This window comes from Dinoponera quadriceps, unplaced genomic scaffold (genome assembly GCF_001313825.1).
Source record: "Dinoponera quadriceps isolate SergipeBrazil2010 unplaced genomic scaffold, ASM131382v1 scaffold2420, whole genome shotgun sequence".
Taxonomy (NCBI): Eukaryota; Metazoa; Arthropoda; class Insecta; order Hymenoptera; family Formicidae; genus Dinoponera; species Dinoponera quadriceps.
In genome coordinates this window covers 753984-770957 of record NW_014556754.1, presented here as the reverse complement: position 1 = coordinate 770957, position 16974 = coordinate 753984, and the positions used below count along the sequence as shown (strand labels likewise).

Genomic DNA, 16974 nt, shown 5'->3' with positions numbered 1-16974 from the left:
TTAAGCACCTAGGAGTCGTTTAACAAAGTATCCGGGAAAAGCATATATCCCGCACGCTACTAGCATTACAAGTAAGACGCATAGGCAGCAGCATACTATTCTCCATTTATAATAGCGACAAACAACGAAGCAGAATGCTCTCCACGGGTTGTGAAACCAAGAAAAGGAAGTATCAGGTCGCCTGTAAACATATGCATAATAATAATTAATAATTGGGAGTACACACCGTTATATAAAGAGCAACATTTGCTTGATATTTAAATAATTATCGCGTTCTTTCATGTGCGATGAAGCAATGACTGCTGAGTTAGTTTGATTAAAAAACCGAGTACTTATAAAAACAACAACAATTGCGTCTAACTGAAAGTAATGATCTTTTATTTCATTGCGAATCACGATATAGAAATAAGCTAGCGAAGAAAAAAATTCTAGAAATAAGTAAAGGATATATATTATTAAGTTATATCATCAAGTTTGTGGTTTTATGGTTAAATTAAGAAATTAGAAAATAGATGACCTTGGAGGTGGAAGACTTTGAGGTGGATCTCTTCCCATGCCTGCCGGTTGGTCATCTGCATCTTCTGCTTGTAAAATAGATATTTCCAGCTCGATTTTACCCTGCAATAAGCAAACAAATTATTAAACAAATCGACATTTTTATTTGCGAATCTTCGAATATTTTTCCAGTTTTATTTATGCTTCCTTCCTTTTGAAGCATAATTTATCACTAAAATTTGGTTCGGTTACGGATATTACAAGTTGATATGCATATAGATTATTGTAATGTCTCAGAAATGTTTTTTCGAATAGTTTACCGTTTGAATATATCTTCCAGCATTCACACTGTGCTTGAAGGGCCACCAAGCTCTAGTCCGTGTAACTTTGAACAGATTCACTGTGGGTAATTGCGGTTCGAGTAATTTCAGTGTACATTTTTTAGGAACCGAACTTCCCCGCGGCATTCTTGACAAATTCAGTGTCAATTCTCCTGCAATACGTTGATTACTATTTAAAAGAATGTATAGCAAACACATGCGAATCTCGTGTTAATTGGTTATAAACTTGGTAATATACATTTCAGAAGTTAGGTTTATTTCCAGAATTTGCAATTTCTTGCTTGCAGCCGGAATTTGCACGTGTCTTCAAGTTATATTAAGAAATGTAAACATTAATCTTGAAAATTTAAATACTTTAGGCAATGTTTCTTAATGATCGGTATCTCTTTGAAGTGTTTTCTTAGTGATACAGACCGATAGCATATTTTGATTACCTAGAAAATCGTCCGAGGAAAAGTGATCGCTATCCCAGACTTGTAGATAAAGTTTGCAAGGTAGCTTCTCCTCCGTCTCATTTTTGGCAAACACCGACATTTTTCTGCGGACTATCATGACGTTCTCGCCCTTCGAGTACGTGACGCGAAACACGAATCTCCAATTGAAGTTACCCTCGCCGTTCAGCGAGTTATAGTGGATGTCGGTCTTCTGATAGTCCTCATATAGGATCCACCTGCGCAATTATTTGGAACGAATCGCAAACCGCTTTTCTAATCCGATTGTGGATATTTGATTATCGGGAGAATCAATCGACCGATTCTTCGATGAAATCCGGTAGTTTATTGTACCGGAATTAAGAACGGTTATTCCGAAAAACTTATTGATACTCAATTTAATTTCGGAACATTTTGGGGTTAGATGATTTAAATAACCAATCTCTCAATATCGGATTGCAATGCCAAGAGGGAGAAATAAACGAATCTGTCCGTCAATCATACGGAAAGAATTAATGTTGATACAACTTGTTGTGGCGTTTCAGCCGTTCATCCGTACAAATATGTTTCACCACGAGATGCTCTCGAGTTGCCGTATAATTGCGTAAAAAAACTCGCTTATCGTTCTTCCATATTCACGATGACGTACCCTTTGACGTAAATGTCGGAACACTTTTCACCAGTAAGAAATTGACTCTCGACCAACGGCACGTCCTCGGTGTTCCAGATAATCACGCGAATCTCATATTCCTCCGGTGCCTGAAGAGCGATATCGACTGCCGGTTTCGGCGGCAATTGTCCGATACGGAACATGTCGATCCACATCTCCAGCTTGCCCTGCGATGTCATTTGTACGTTGGCTACGTTAATGCCGTTACCGTGCGGTCGCGCTCGCACGAGGAATTTCGTGATACGTAATTTAACGGTTCTTTCCACAAAGTGAAACGAATCACTCCGGTGTGCCGTATAAACGAGTAAACGAGAAAACGTAAACGAAGGAAAATTTTTTTTGATTACGGAGTAATTGAGCGTAAACACACTGACACGGTATAACGCTAAATCTAACGTTAATCAAGATTCAGAGGTATTTAGAGCAACGATATCGTTGAAGGGACGTTTCTGTTTTATTATCGTTAGTAGGATATTTGATAACGCGAACGTCTCGGATGAGGAAATATTTAAGAGCACGAGTGCGTAGGTTCCAGCCTTCTGATTTATTCAAGTCCAGAATCGGGGAAGCATGGGTTGTTTCGTGAAGTAATGTAATTAGGATGTATGGCTTTCCTTCCGCGGAAAAAAACAACGTTCGTATGACGATCACGTTTCCCGAGGAGCGGAGTTACTTTTCATAGCATAAGGTCGCGCATGTTGTGTTACCTGCTCGAGGCCAGGCCTCTTAGCGTTGAAAAGCGGTCGCCTCTCAACGTGCTCCGGCACCAGAGCGCATCCACAGATGGGGAAATCTTGCCAGCGATGAAGCACGTTCAGAGCCATGTATTCTTTTCTGTCTGTCGGCGCGCATCGATCATTCGGAATAAATACGTTTACGTGTTACTTCACCGTGTACGTGATATAGAGCCACGAAAAGTTCATTTATCGCCGGTAACGGCGCTCAAATGAAGGGCTTTTCGTTTCGAATGCGTTTCTCTATACGCGGAAAATCGGTTTACTTTAAATTCTTTAAACTATTCTCGCGAAGACTTTTAAGATAGCGGGGTAAGAAACACTATCGGCATTTGAAAGTATAAAAATTTCGTGACTTTTCGGACAAATTCATCATACCGACGTCTTTTTCGCGTTCGATCACGGCCTGGAAGGGGAAAGTTTGTTTGCCAATCTTAACTTCATGTTCGTAGTATTCCGGCAACGGCAGATTGTTTGTTCTACAGAGGAACTCCAGGATCTGTGTCGGTCTTTCGCGATCTCGCCAGGAGTTATAACCCGTGGTGCTGTAAACGTTCGCGATTCCACAGTGCGCTCGGTGTCGACTGTAAAATCGATTCTCGATGTCAATTCGCGTCTCGCCCACCAAATCGTCGGCCGTTGTCGCGTCGTAGTCCCACACTTGAATCAGCAACATGTAATCTCGCGGGAAACTCGCCTCGATCTCGAACATACTACCAGACAGTAGAGAGATTGTTTGGGGATACTCACGATTGTTTATCTTCTCTTCAGTTACAACATTTTTGTGATCCTTAACTCGATAGTTTTGAAGGGAAAATTTACTTTGAATTAGTCTCATGAAACTTATAGTTTCAAACATATCGGACAATCTTAGAATAATTTTCCATATTTGATTATTTTCGATTATACTTGAATATTAAACCTATAGCATTCATTATTGGAGTTAAGGGATCATCTATTATTCTTTGTATCTTTTGAAGAAGGAAAATAACTTATTTAATAAAGTAATATTCTTTTCGATAAAACAATACTTTTATGTTTATCGTTGTTATCGTCTGTAGACTAGCTAAAAAGTTCGATCGTGTAGCTTTGAAAGCTGCAAAAAGTCGATACGCATGGATGCACAGATTGATATCGATAAAACATATTTTCCGATAACGTCCAGAGGGCGAGGCTACGCTTCGAGGCGCCTTGGAAAAGAGCGGTGGCAGCTTTTTGTAGACCTTACCGGCCGAACGTGGGGTTCAATTGATTGGCTATATAATTCTTCCTGTCGCTTATAGAATTTTTTCCCAACTTCACGAAGAGGTACGGGTCAGATTTACCGGTGAAGGGATCCTTAGGTTGTAAGTTGATGCCTGTGCGGGAAGCAAATTTACTGTCGGCCTCAATATCGAAGACGTGCTCTGTTTATCGAGATGTGCAGGATATAGAGTAAAAGTGAATAAAATAGACGTGAACGATATATTCATTGCTTAGAAATGCGAAATAATCAGTATTTCATAAAAAAGATGACATAGTGCTTTATAAGAATCATATGCTCGGCTTCGTCAACAATTTCAATATTCGATAAATTCGAGATTCGTTTTTAGCCAGTAAAATCATTTTTGAGTTGTTTTTTATACCGCGCCTTTGTAGTTTTTAGTCTTTTTTTTTTTAGTTTTTAGAGCCTCTATTCTTCTCTAAAGCAATAAAATTGTTAACAAAGTGCAAGTCACAAAGGATATTTTCAAAGGATATTTTCGAGAGTTAATTTTGAGAGCAAATTTATTCCTTTAACACATGATCCTCGAACTTTTTTGCATATGACTAACCCTTTACAACGTAGAGTCTAACGAGAAGCTTAACGGACTCTTGAGGTGGATAATCGTTGCACAGGCCATTAGCCGCGTCTCTCCCGCTTCTCGTTTTGCATGGGAGGTTGTCAGGGTGCGGCCATCGGTATACAGAAATGTGCCCCTGCAGATAATCAAAATATTGATGTAAACTACGAATCATGTACCGTTTTTGTTTAATCGAGACTTCTAGTAAATTTACATAATTTTACGCTCTATATTCGTGATTGCATTCGAAACATTTAACTGATTTATATTAAGAAAATATAGATAAAATATTTTTGAAGTTAAAACAATGTTTCCATATAATGAAATGAAAATAACTAAAAAACATGAGTTTGTTTTGAAAATATAATTTTCTTATGTTAATTAACCTTAAATTTGCCAGCGTAATTATCTTCGGCTTGATCGGGATTTTCATACTTCCTTCCCCGCCATAGTTCGAAAGTGTTGAGACGATCTTGAAATCCTTCGAATTGCGGCTGCATCTCTAGTTCCGTGGAATAGATCTGATTTCAATGTCTAAACTCTCAAGTTCGTCCAAGTGCATTAAAGTGTACCTTGAACGTCGCTACGGGTTTATGACGAAACGTTATCGTGATTCCCAACTCTCTATTTCTCTCTTCCTACGGATCGAACACGCACTAATTTGCATATATCGGGTGTTTCCACTGATTGACTTTAACCGAAATTCTTGTTCTACGTGGATATCATCAGAATCGGTTCATTTAACAGCAGCGTGACTCAAGTCATTATTGGAAAATAAAGCTGATTCGAGTAAAATTCTAAAGAAATTGAATATTCGCATGTTTAAAGACGATTGAAAATTCAAATTAAACAATAAAAAAGAAAATTTAGAGCAGCTGTTTACTTGATCCGATTCTATGATTGCGTTCTTTGTACCTGAAGGGAAGCAAAATATTTATTCCACCAATCGAGAGTCTCGTCGTCATCATCCTCCTGTATTTCCACTTTTTTTTTCTTGGTAAGAAAATCGAACCTTAATATCCGCTTTATAATTACACGTAGTCTCTTCAGCTTGGAATAAATGTCAGTTCCAGCCATTCTTTTATATGCAATTAGACCTTTTCTCTCCTCTTTCGAAGGGCTATAATCTACCGGTAAAGGCACTGCTGACGAAGATAAAACAGAAGTGATATAATGCGATAAAATAGAACTCATCTTCTTCGGTGGTTCAATTTTAAATTGAGAATTTCTAGACATCGTTTAAACGGTGGTATAAAATGCGCTTACACATTGTCGTCGCCTGTCGCTTCGCCGGCTGAAATTTCGGTAGAAATTTCGACTCGTATATCTGCTCGTTATACTCCGCCTCTGTTATTAATTGCTGCAGGAACACGCGAATACTGGGGATAGTGCAGATCCCTGCATACTTGAAGCAGCCGAATCCGCGGGATTCGTAAGCCTTTATGGTGATGCTCGGATAGTAAATGTCGAGCTCGGGCATTTCCTTGGTGAATAATGCGTTCTAAAGTACTTCTGTTTTCTCGCCATTAGCGGTATCGCGCGCGGGTTTCTTTCTTACGGAACGTTAATTTCTAGTCTACGATCGCCGGCTAAAATTACCAGCTCAATCATAATGTATGGCTCTTGAAAGTTGCTGAATTTCGCGGCGTCTTCAATTACTGTCGACTTGATGTGCACTCCGGCACACTCCACTATAATTCTCGGCCTCAGTACCGGCGTATAGTTTATCTTCCTCATGTCGCGTACACCCCAAAAGACCACCTCCAGCCTGTGGTTCGCCATTTTCGGCCTGATGTCCGGCGGGATGCTGTAAATCTTATCCACCGTTGACATGTTCATCGGAATATCCGCATTCTCTTCGCTTTCCGTCTGCATATATTTTATCGGACATTGTGAATTGAGTTATGATGGAATCCTTTTTTCTTCTTTAAATCAGAAGGAAGATTTAATCCGGTGTGTTGCTTATACGAAGAAGTTAGAGGTGATGATGTCGAGGTAATACACATAATGTATATAGTGTACGTATTATTTATGAGAAAAGAATAAAGCTTACATTTTTCTCGATATATTGCTTGTGAGAGAAAAGATGGATAACTCACTTCTATCAGCTCGAAAGCGGCGAGTACGGAACCGGTGCAATATCTTTGCGACTGAAATTTGTACCATTGCAATTTCGGTGGGAAATCAGGCGGCGAGTAAGTTTCCGTTGCGAGCTTCACTAATGGCATCGCGATGCACCTGCCGCAAAATTCTTTCACGCCCTGTATTATTTTTCTCGGATGAAACATATATAAAACACAATTCTCTCTGGTTCAGTAATAGCAAAATATAGTTAGAATTATCGTTAATATTATTTTCTTTCTATTTATTTTAGTAACGAGAATTACTTTGCTTATTACTACTTCTTACTTATTACTTCTCAAAATACTCATTTTATATTTTTACTGTGTACACATTTATTCTTGATATTGCTGAAAAATTTGCTATGTTCATTGTTTTGCTTACCCATAAATCCTGATCGTAAACCTTTAAGACAACTTTGGGTGGTAGTGATTTAATGTACTCCTTAGTGCCGTGTATGGTAACCGGAGGAAAAATCAAGGTCTGGTCCCAAAATGGATGGAGACTTTGTTTTATTATCTGTGCGCAAACAATTATACGCTCAATATTTATTTTGAGATAATGTTTTAGTAGCAATACATATCTCTCCTACAAATACTTTATTTTTTGTAGAATTTATGATTCCAATTTGTTAATTGAATCTACCAAACATACTTTTATATTTTAAATTTTATATAAATACTGTCTCTCTGTAATCAATAAAATTATTGATATGATACAAATAAATATTACACATGAGAGAGATTGAAATCATTTTAAAATATTTTACTGTTATAAAATTTTTCAATTTGTTAATTTATTTTCACTATTGTGATAAGGTAAAATAAATATACTTTTTCGGACTGCCATGAAAGCGAATGCTTTCATTTAAACGCAATGTTTGACGCGTAACATTAATCATACTCGCGTTGCATCAGCAGCGGTATCTTTGTGCGAATTCGTGGAAGTAAAATGTCATAGAGAAGCATACGCCGTGGAAATTTTACGGTCGTGATAACCGTTATTATCGCGTGCATACACATAGCATGACCAACACGCGAAAAAGGATTATCGCAATAACATCTGCGAGATGGCAGACAAGTTATATTCCACTTGAAATTTTGTAATCTAAGTATTCAGGAACGAGGAGAGAGTAAACTTCGCACGTCACGCGCAATCATGTTCCATTAAAATCTCACATAACTCACTTGTGTGGTAGCTGTGTATCCACGAAATACAACGCGAATAAACGAATTCAGCAGGCCGAAAGTGTCCGCTTCGGGGTTGAAGCGGCCTTGGAATATGTGCGCTCGCAATTGGAATATCTAGAATAATCACCGTATCGCATTATCACGATTTCATTTTCACGCACGATATCGAACTTCTAATTTCGCACTCTTATCTACATCGAGCTATTATTTTTCTTTCTTTTTTTCTCTCTTTCTCTCCCTCTCTCTCTTCCTTTTTCATTCCTCCTTTCCTTTTACGTTTTACCAAGTCATGTTTTGCTCGTGACGCCGTAATGCTTTCTCGAAGATCGTTTTCTCACCGAGGACTGATTGTACTCGAGGTACTTCGGGAAGGTATCGACATTTGCGCCGTGATCGACCTCGTATCCCGGTGGAATCGCGCTCCAGCAGGCGGTGACGTATTTCGCGTTGCCGAGCCAGAGGAAGGTTTCGATTTTGCAGGCGCTATATTCGATAGCTTCGGTTTCGTCGTCTGGATTCCTGGGGAAGAGGTTGATTAGCCGGCCACGCTTATCGTCCATCTCGACGGTTTCTTCGGAGTAGATGATCCGCTGCACGGGTAATCGCGAGTAAGCGACTCGCTTCGAGCCAGCGATCATCCAGACGAAGACGTCTGGGAGACTGTGCTGAGGCTAATTGAACGCGAAGACGGGATTAAGTGGGTTATCACTTAGAATCAGTAGATTCGCGGCAAATTCGAGGAAACGTTTAACCATTCGTCATCTATTCCGATATTCGGCATTCGCTTCGCGTTATATCAAAATGCATCTCTTAATCTTCGTTTCTCTCGGATTGTCGGCTCACCTCTTCACACAGGTCCATCACTTTCCTTAAATATTGATACGCATGGACCATTGCGATTCTCATGTAATTGTTATTAGGGAGTTCACCGTTGATCTTGATCCTCTTGAGGATGTCCTCGATGTTTCTGCGACAGAGATTCGATCGATGTCGATCAAGTTTAGTGGTTGTACGTTCTTCGTACTTGTCGCTATTAAGTATTTGCAAGTAGCGCACGCAGTGAGCTTTCAGCGCGTGAATCGTTTCGTTGTAGATCGCGAAGGCTTCAAGATCCCCTGCGGCTATAAGAGCTTCTAGTTTTTCCAGTCTCGTCTCCTACGATCGAATAAGAACAGTTTTTGCGATAAAATTCGTAGAATTTCTCGATATTTTTATATTTTTATCGCAGCAAGTTTGACTTAAAATCAAGCCAGGTTTATTGTCTTATATTAATCAACTTTCCATTTTCCATGTTTATTGCCTTATATTAATCAACTTTCCATTTTCTCGAATGTCCAATGAGATAATATATTATATCTTTACCAATCTAATCTTTTTCAAAACAAAGCCCATTCGTCACTAATAACAAAATAATAAATTAACATATCTTTTATAACTGTTAAATCATAAACGATAATTGTGACCAACCAGAAAATCGACGATAAGCTGAAGATTATTACTGTTGTACATTCGATATTCCAAATTTGGCCACCATGATTTCACGTACAAACAAGGCTTCCTGGACCCTAATGGCAGGTAATTATATTCGCCGTCCAGAGTGCCTGTAGCTCGCGGAATTGATTGATTTACGAAGTTCGGCCGCTTTTTCCACAATTCGTTTTCTGTCGAAAACGAAAATAGAGAAAAACGGATATTAGAGAATTTTTGCGATATTGTCTTTCAGATACAGTAAACACTAAAGTGCGTTCCGATATTTACTGTCAGTACTGCGAATCTATATGTTTATGTTACATATTTATATTTGAAATACCAACAGTGAATACCGGGAAGGCATTTTAGCGTTCACCGTACCTGAAAAATTTCATTGCAAAAACTCTCTATTGTCATCGCGCATTTAATACTAAATACGGTCTCCGTCTCGTATTGATGACTCGAAAGCATATTTTTCACACCAACCAAATACAGAATAGCTGTTAACAACAGTGACAAATTTTCAGAGATGTTAGACGCAGAGAATATTGCCGTCGTCTCTGATATCACGAAGTGTCTGTTTTGTCGAAAAGAAGCGTTGCGGGACATGAATTTCCTCTTTCATAATACTCGTTCCTTCACCACATCTGGGAATTTGTCTTGTTATTGAGAACCATTCCACAGAGATTACAATTGATAAGATCAATAACGTTACGAGTTTCCAGAATTAAAGTAACAAAAGAAGATAAAAGAAAGAGGGATATTTGGAACGGAGTGTTTGAGAACTTTCTTGCTTCCTTTTCCATCTATTCACATAGTGACCACATTTAGCATTAAAATAGCTTTTATACAGAAGCGACGATATAACCGACACAAATAAAAGTTCATGGGGTACCTGATTGGTCGTCGTTATTGTTCTCGGCGCACTGACTACGCGGGAATTGCCGATTGCCCGCGTTTCCCAAGCTCAATTCGAAGCTGATCGATTTTGACCCGAATCGGGAACGGTCGATCAAACATACGTCATACAAAACGCCGACCAAGAAATATTCCTCGGTTGACCAGAAATTTTTCTAGATTCCACCATTTTTCATAATGAGTCAAGTTTATCGCGGACTTGCAATATCGTTAGGTTTTATTACTGAATATTTGTTTTACTTAAGATATTACGAAATAATCACGGCAACGAAATTTATTTCATTCTAGCGGAAGTCGAGATTTTTTATATATGAATGAGATAGTAATCGCGAAAATGGTGCATCTTAAGAAATCGAATCACTTCGATAATGGGAAATGCTAGGACTGTCTCGACTCCGATTCCAGGGGATGCGTTCGGGTCATCCATTTCAGTTTTCAGCGACACAAGCACCCTTCCACGATACAAAGGCAAAGCCGTCAAGCATTTGCCAGAGCAGCCGTTCTTTTCCACCGACCCGGATCCGTAAAAGTGGATGAAAGACGGCCCGTAAGTTGGGAGAAATCCTGTTGAAAGGCTAAATGTTTCCTGCTACCTTTTTCAATTTCCCACGTCGCGTCGCGCTCTCACGTTATTACTTGAACTTCAATATAGACATTCAAATTTAACCTAAGTTAAACTCAGAAAGCTTACTCTAAACTCTCTTATGCGAATTTATATATTTTTATATAAAAGTTTGTCGAGATAAAATAAAGCCGACCTAAATTTATCGTACAAAGAATGATCCAAAATCTCATATTAAGATCGCAATGAGAAATTAAAAATCGGTGTAAAATATTTACCGTTATTTCTGATGTTTATTTGATCTATAGAAGCAGTTTTGTATTTGGTGAAAAATAAAGTCACCCGGGATACTTTGTATCCTTGGTAGAGAATAACTTGACAATCTTACCGTACTCCTCGGAATTTGAAATCTTCGCCATGTCCAAAGTATGAACTGCCACGACGCAAGTTCGAAAACTGTCGATACGGTGTTTTATAGCGATTCTCACACGATGGCAAAGCGCGGGAAACATTTCCTTGAAAATAATACCCTCGTGGAATTTCGGGGAGTAGGTTTGCCACTTTTCACTTGTCGAACCCTAGAACAGTTACATTCTATAAATTATCTCATTCCACTGTACAGGATACCTTAAAACTCTCCAATATCTCTCATGAGAACGCATATAAATCTGTGTATTGTTATAGTGAACCATAGACACACGACCTTCGACAATGTTCTATTATTTCCAATTTTCGTAAATTGATGAGCGCCAATGTAACAAGAATCTACGATACTCGTGTTACGATTAACATGTCAGAAGGATCGTAAATTTTAGCATCCTTAATCCTCAATCCCTAATTTTAATATAAATAAAGCATGACGGCCTACACTGATTAATTATCTTATCGCTGTGATTAATTAGATAAATTATTTCTGATTGCAGATCTGGTATGTCGCACAGCGATATTTTAAGTTCCAGAGGCGTAGTTTCGGTGAATGCAAAGGAATATTGATAATATTGGTGAGTGACAAATAGATAAATTTAAGGTGGTAAGTTCATAGATGGAAGTTCAGAGCGGATTTTTTAAAAAATTCCCTTGAAATTAATGCGATTTATTTCGCTTATAAATGTTTGTATGTCGATTGCTTTGCACAGATATCATGAAAGATTAATCGACTTCGTAATCGTTCGGTTCGCAATTCTTTTCATCCGATTCGCGAGGTGCGAGTGCGTTTCCGAAGTATCGAAATTTATTACACCGTAAATATATTTCCAAAGTGTCGGAATTGGTTGTACCGCGGATGGATATATATTAAATAAATTTCGTATATTCAGATTTTGCTTCGCGATAAATCAAAACTTTCCGTCGATATATTCGTAAAATGCCATCAAGACGTGAATATTAATCGCGTCGTGAGTGGCACAATGAAGTGGACGGTGTAATCGTGGAACCATTATTCAAAGTGATGGAACCACGAACTTCCGAATGCCGAACGACGCGGTTAAGGATGCAGCTGCGAATTTCGTTTATAGATCGGCTGGACATTCCGACGCTGACTGATGAGTGATCATCGAATGATGTAGTGCATGCGTAGTTATAAATCGCATTGATTTCCGAGATATGAATCATTCCGAGGTTTGAATCATTTGATATCTACATTGATAACATATTTTTAACGGCATAATATATTTTTTAATTAAAAAATTTTGAAACAAATATGTAAATATCGCAACGAGTTTTTAAGTTATAAACCATAAGTTGACCAGCGTGTGATGTAGTACGGATTAAATCATTAAATTCAATACGAAATTAAAGCATGCAAATCGCTACGAACTTTCATCTCTGCACAGAATCAGGAAGTTAAAGAATTTACTGTAACATACTTTCATCCCGGCAAACGATATTTGCACGTAGGGATTAATGTTTTCGAAATCGCTTTTACTGCATAAGCTGCTCATGTCCGGTAATCCGTCAGCGCGGTAAACGACAAAAATGTATCGTGCGCGTTGCCTGAAAGGCAAGCTCTCACCTCCGAGAGGTAATAACAGGTTCCTATGTTCATACATTATGCTTGTTATGCGCATAGAGGGTTCTTTTGGTCACTAATCAGTGTAAGTGGTGAAATTTCGGACAAGCCGGTTGATGCAAATTATAAATTATAAATAAACACATTAATATATAAATAATATCGAAATGTTTGATTTACATTGCGGAGCAATTACCCTTCGATGTCATCTTCACCTTCTGTTTCGGGATGCACTTTAACTTTCTCACCCCTCACGTTCACCGTAATATTGCACTTCACATAACCTTTTGGACCCATTGTTGGATCTTTTGGGTCTGTCAGTACAGCCCACTTGTGATAATATTGTCGGTCTATAAATGATAATAACGTTTGTAAAACATTATCACCTTTGTCATCTAGAAAAATTGAAGAGGTCGTCCTTCAATTAAAAAATGACACTTCTGGAATGGTCTAAGATTTTTTGTATAATATCTTTCTCCCAGTTTTATGTATAATCTGTTAAGAGATTTGTGACATCATCATTTTTAATTTTATTATGTAGGTTGTTTATAACTTACGGGAAATAAAACTATCGTCTCTCAGTTCATAAATTACGTGTCTCGTAAAACTTATCGATTTCTTTATTAGTTTCTTAAATCTTTTCTTTCTAACCTGGTTGTTCCCATACCGTTGCGACTTCAAAGAAAATGCTTCCGTGGAACTTTCGTTGTCGAAGAAAGTTCCGCAGGTACACTGCTATCGTGATTTTCGTGCCTAGCAAAGCGTCCAGACTGCATGTGAAATCGAATACGAAGTACTGTATATTATACAAAGAATTATATATAAATATGTATACGAAAAATTTACAAATAAAACGTATTTATTAAATTATCTCAATATTTAAAAAAGTGAACGTTTAAATTTTAAAGAAATTCAAAGTATAGAAATTGTTAGTATATGTAATCTTGCTGCCAATTTTTTGAATAAAAAAAAATATGTATTCCAATTTTTTTCTAAAATATTAAAGAAATGTAAGAATTGTTTAAATTTTTAATAATTTTCAGTTTTGTTATGATTAAGATTATAGAATCAGCATAACAATAAAAAAGCTCCAAGTTTTAGACTTGTAAGAAACTGTCTGCAAATATTCAAGCATGTTTAATGTTAAAAATGTAATTAATTCATCCTCCACTGATTATACATCGATCGTAAGGAATCTTCGTATTTAAAAAGTCAAGTTGAAATATTTGAAAAGAATTCGAAGATTTCCAAGATTATTGTCCTCTTACAAGGACACGTAAGACGATTTGCGAGTTCTACTCGTTATAACTTTCCGATTGCATTACTTTCGCATCGATCGAGACATAGTCCCGACAGACCGACCAACTTCACCTCGTTGTAGATAGGATTATCGGTCCTTTCGCGCACCATTGTCCTTCTCTTGCGATTCCCGACTTTGACGACGACCAGTGGGTTTGCGTTTTGCGGCAAGTGTTTCGCCTCGAGTATAGTTACGCAAACTTGGTAAACGGAGAACTTCGGCCTAAATTTCTTGAAAGGCATTGCGGCCGCAAAATCGATCGCTGATATTGGCCACACGCCAGGTGTTATTCGCATTTGTTTAACTTGCCGTTTGTTTGTTTCGCGACATACTCGAAACTACAAATGCGACGGCTCGGAATTTATGCGCCGCGGATACACGGGCGGCGAACACACGCGTATATACGGTGGTACTTCCAGGGGGCTCGATAAAATTGTTTCACCGTGATCAAGTTTTTCGTATCTTCATCACACTCTACGCAGGGTATTTTTATATTTCCTTTAAAGCATTTTTTATGGCACATGTGAGTATTTTTTCCGCACTTTATTATAAAGTATTCTTAGATACGTCGATGTAAAAAGTTGTTGTTACATCCGTGTTAGAATAATAATAGTAACTACACTCTATCTGTGAGATTTCTATTTTCGTACGTATTATTTGTAATTACATTTGATAATTTTATAAATCCATAGTTTTCTCGCGAAGTTTTCGGAAACAAGATAACTTATCAACAAACTTACTTTTACTCGCAATCGATTATATCATTATCGTGTTTTTCTTATACGTTTATTTTATATGAAAATATCATCCTACGATATACTGAGAAGTTATAATCACTAGATAAAAGATATCCGTTTTTCCTTCCTTACCTACCGCTGATTTCTTACCCAGCTGGTAGTTCCATCACGTAGTTCGATTTCTCTACCAAAGATATTTCAAATCACTTACCGCTGATTCAAAAACATAGAAAAATATAACATTTTTAACAAGAAAATTTGAAATTTATAATTTGAAAAATTCCGATGAATAAATTTATTTGTGAAAACGAAGTGCAGTAAACTTTAATTATAAAATTATTTTCGATGAACATTCTTTATATACAGGAAGCAATATTTTTCGCATAATGCTAGTCACCAATTTTATTTTCACATATCAGAAATATTTATGAATTTAATAATTTTTAAATTTTATGTGATAAACTCTATAGTTGCATATAAATTTATTACCTTCTCATCTTTCTTTCACATAAAAGCGGCGTAATCTGAAAAATCATTTCTACCTACGACAAATTACTGACTGTGACGTTGGATTTATTGAAACATCTTTTTGAGTAGGAGTTGAACTACGTGACATGTGCTATCTTATAACGATTTTTCTATAATTGGAAACTGCGCATATTCGAATAATAGCTTCCACCCCGACTTCGTGTCATTTCCATCGAAGGCCATCCTGTCAGACACAAGTGTGTGCTTCACACGTCAATTTTGTGTCAGTGCGTGTAAATACAAGCTTTACCTGACGAAGTACATACCTATTCCGCCGCTGACAGTAATCACAATACAGTCGTGATCCTAAAATATATTGACGTGTTTAACTAAATCGCACATATTATCATCGCATATTCTTTTTTAACTAGAATAAGTTTTTAATTATCCATTATGGTGAAATTAATAACTTTTTAATTCTTTGATTTCATCTGTGAAATTTATTCTTTAATTCCCTTTAACGGTATAATTCTTTAATTTGACTTTGACAAATTATATCAAGCTTCTTTTTATCAGTCACTCATAAAATAGGCGTGTTATTTCATTGCTGATTTTTTTCCATAATTGCAATTGGCGTCGATTTTGATGTACTAAATTCATCATTTACTTCGGCAATTACCGCGAACCACAGAAAAATTATATATTTCGATGGTTTGAATGTTAAAGGGGAAATAAATTAAATACTATAATATAACGTACAGTATTCTTAAGGGTAATTAAATATACTATAAAATAACGTATAGTATTCTTGAGGGTAACTAATATTTATCATTTTTATCGGTTTAAGGGAAAAATTTATATTGTTTTGAATAGTTGAACTTGAGCTTTGATATAAGATACGTTGATGTCCATTTATATGACTAACCAAAAAACTTAATTTTTGTTTCAGGTCTGGCGGTGATTGTGGCTACACGGTGGATGCTCTGGATGAGGATGCTGTACCGGAGGATCCGGTTCAGGCCAAGCAGAGTCGGCTCGAAGGTAAGCATATAGATTCCTGTATTCTTTTGATTAGTTCTTTGTGGTCCAAATCTGAGATGTAGTTGTCGAAATGAAAATCCTTGAATTACGATCGCAAATTTCGGTTAATGAACGCGTGCTAGTTCTTTAATTGAAACTCTGAAATCTAATCAGCAATGTTACATCTTTTTGTTACAGAAAGCAAAACGTGGCTGGCCCTGATTTTCGATGTTGGTGAGTGAAAAAAAATTGGTTTTTTGAAAGGTGGTGGAATTTAAGATGGTCGATGTTTATTAGACTTTATTAGACTCGTTGAAATCGATGCGATTTATTCGTAGACTTTTATATATTGAATTTTTGCACTTATATACCAAGAGGAAAAAATGTTTATTATCTTTCCAAAATTATAGCATGTAATATTGTTATTATAAACGCTTGAGCAACATTTTCCACGATTTTTTCGTTAATTGAAATTCGAAGAACTACTACAAATATAAGTTCTTCGGAAACATTGCGGAACAGACTTCGCAAAAATATTGCGGAGCTATATTGGGAAACAATCTTCCTCAAATTGATTGCTTCGAGTCATTGCGGAGCCATCGTGCGTGACATCTCCATGCCAATTTTGATGATTTTGTATATTTACGATATGTTATAATTGGCGCGATCGGTTCTATGTAAGCCTA

At 37.2% G+C, this 16974-nt stretch overlaps 1 protein-coding gene across 1 annotated transcript; it reads right to left on the bottom strand.

Annotated features, from left to right (window-relative positions):
* On the bottom strand, window positions 1-14305 carry LOC106748081 (otoferlin-like). The gene is made up of 23 exons (XM_014626280.1): window positions 14135-14305; window positions 13415-13559; window positions 12960-13113; window positions 12621-12789; window positions 10171-10348; window positions 9273-9466; window positions 8649-8960; window positions 8144-8476; window positions 7803-7919; window positions 7000-7134; window positions 6594-6755; window positions 6094-6363; window positions 5761-5977; window positions 5410-5636; window positions 4486-4630; window positions 3900-4029; window positions 3050-3504; window positions 2645-2775; window positions 1917-2104; window positions 1271-1506; window positions 816-988; window positions 518-618; window positions 1-181 (listed from the first exon to the last, which is right to left on the bottom strand). Exons 1-23 carry the CDS (start codon window positions 14303-14305, stop codon window positions 1-3), a joined length of 4524 nt encoding a protein of 1507 aa, XP_014481766.1.
* Between the last annotated feature and the right edge of the window lie 2669 nt (window positions 14306-16974).

Excerpts from the sequence above, each read along its gene's own strand:
- LOC106748081 (XM_014626280.1), bottom strand. The coding sequence starts at position 14,305 with ATGCCTTTCAAGAAATTTAGGCCGAAGTTCTCCGTTTACCAAGTTTGC. Across the intron at positions 4,030-4,485 it reads TAGACTCTACGTTGTAAAGG|GCATCAACTTACAACCTAAG; the intron begins GTTAGTCATATG and ends CTTCCCGCACAG. Across the intron at positions 2,105-2,644 it reads AGAGGCCTGGCCTCGAGCAG|GGCAAGCTGGAGATGTGGAT; the intron begins GTAACACAACAT and ends ATGACATCGCAG.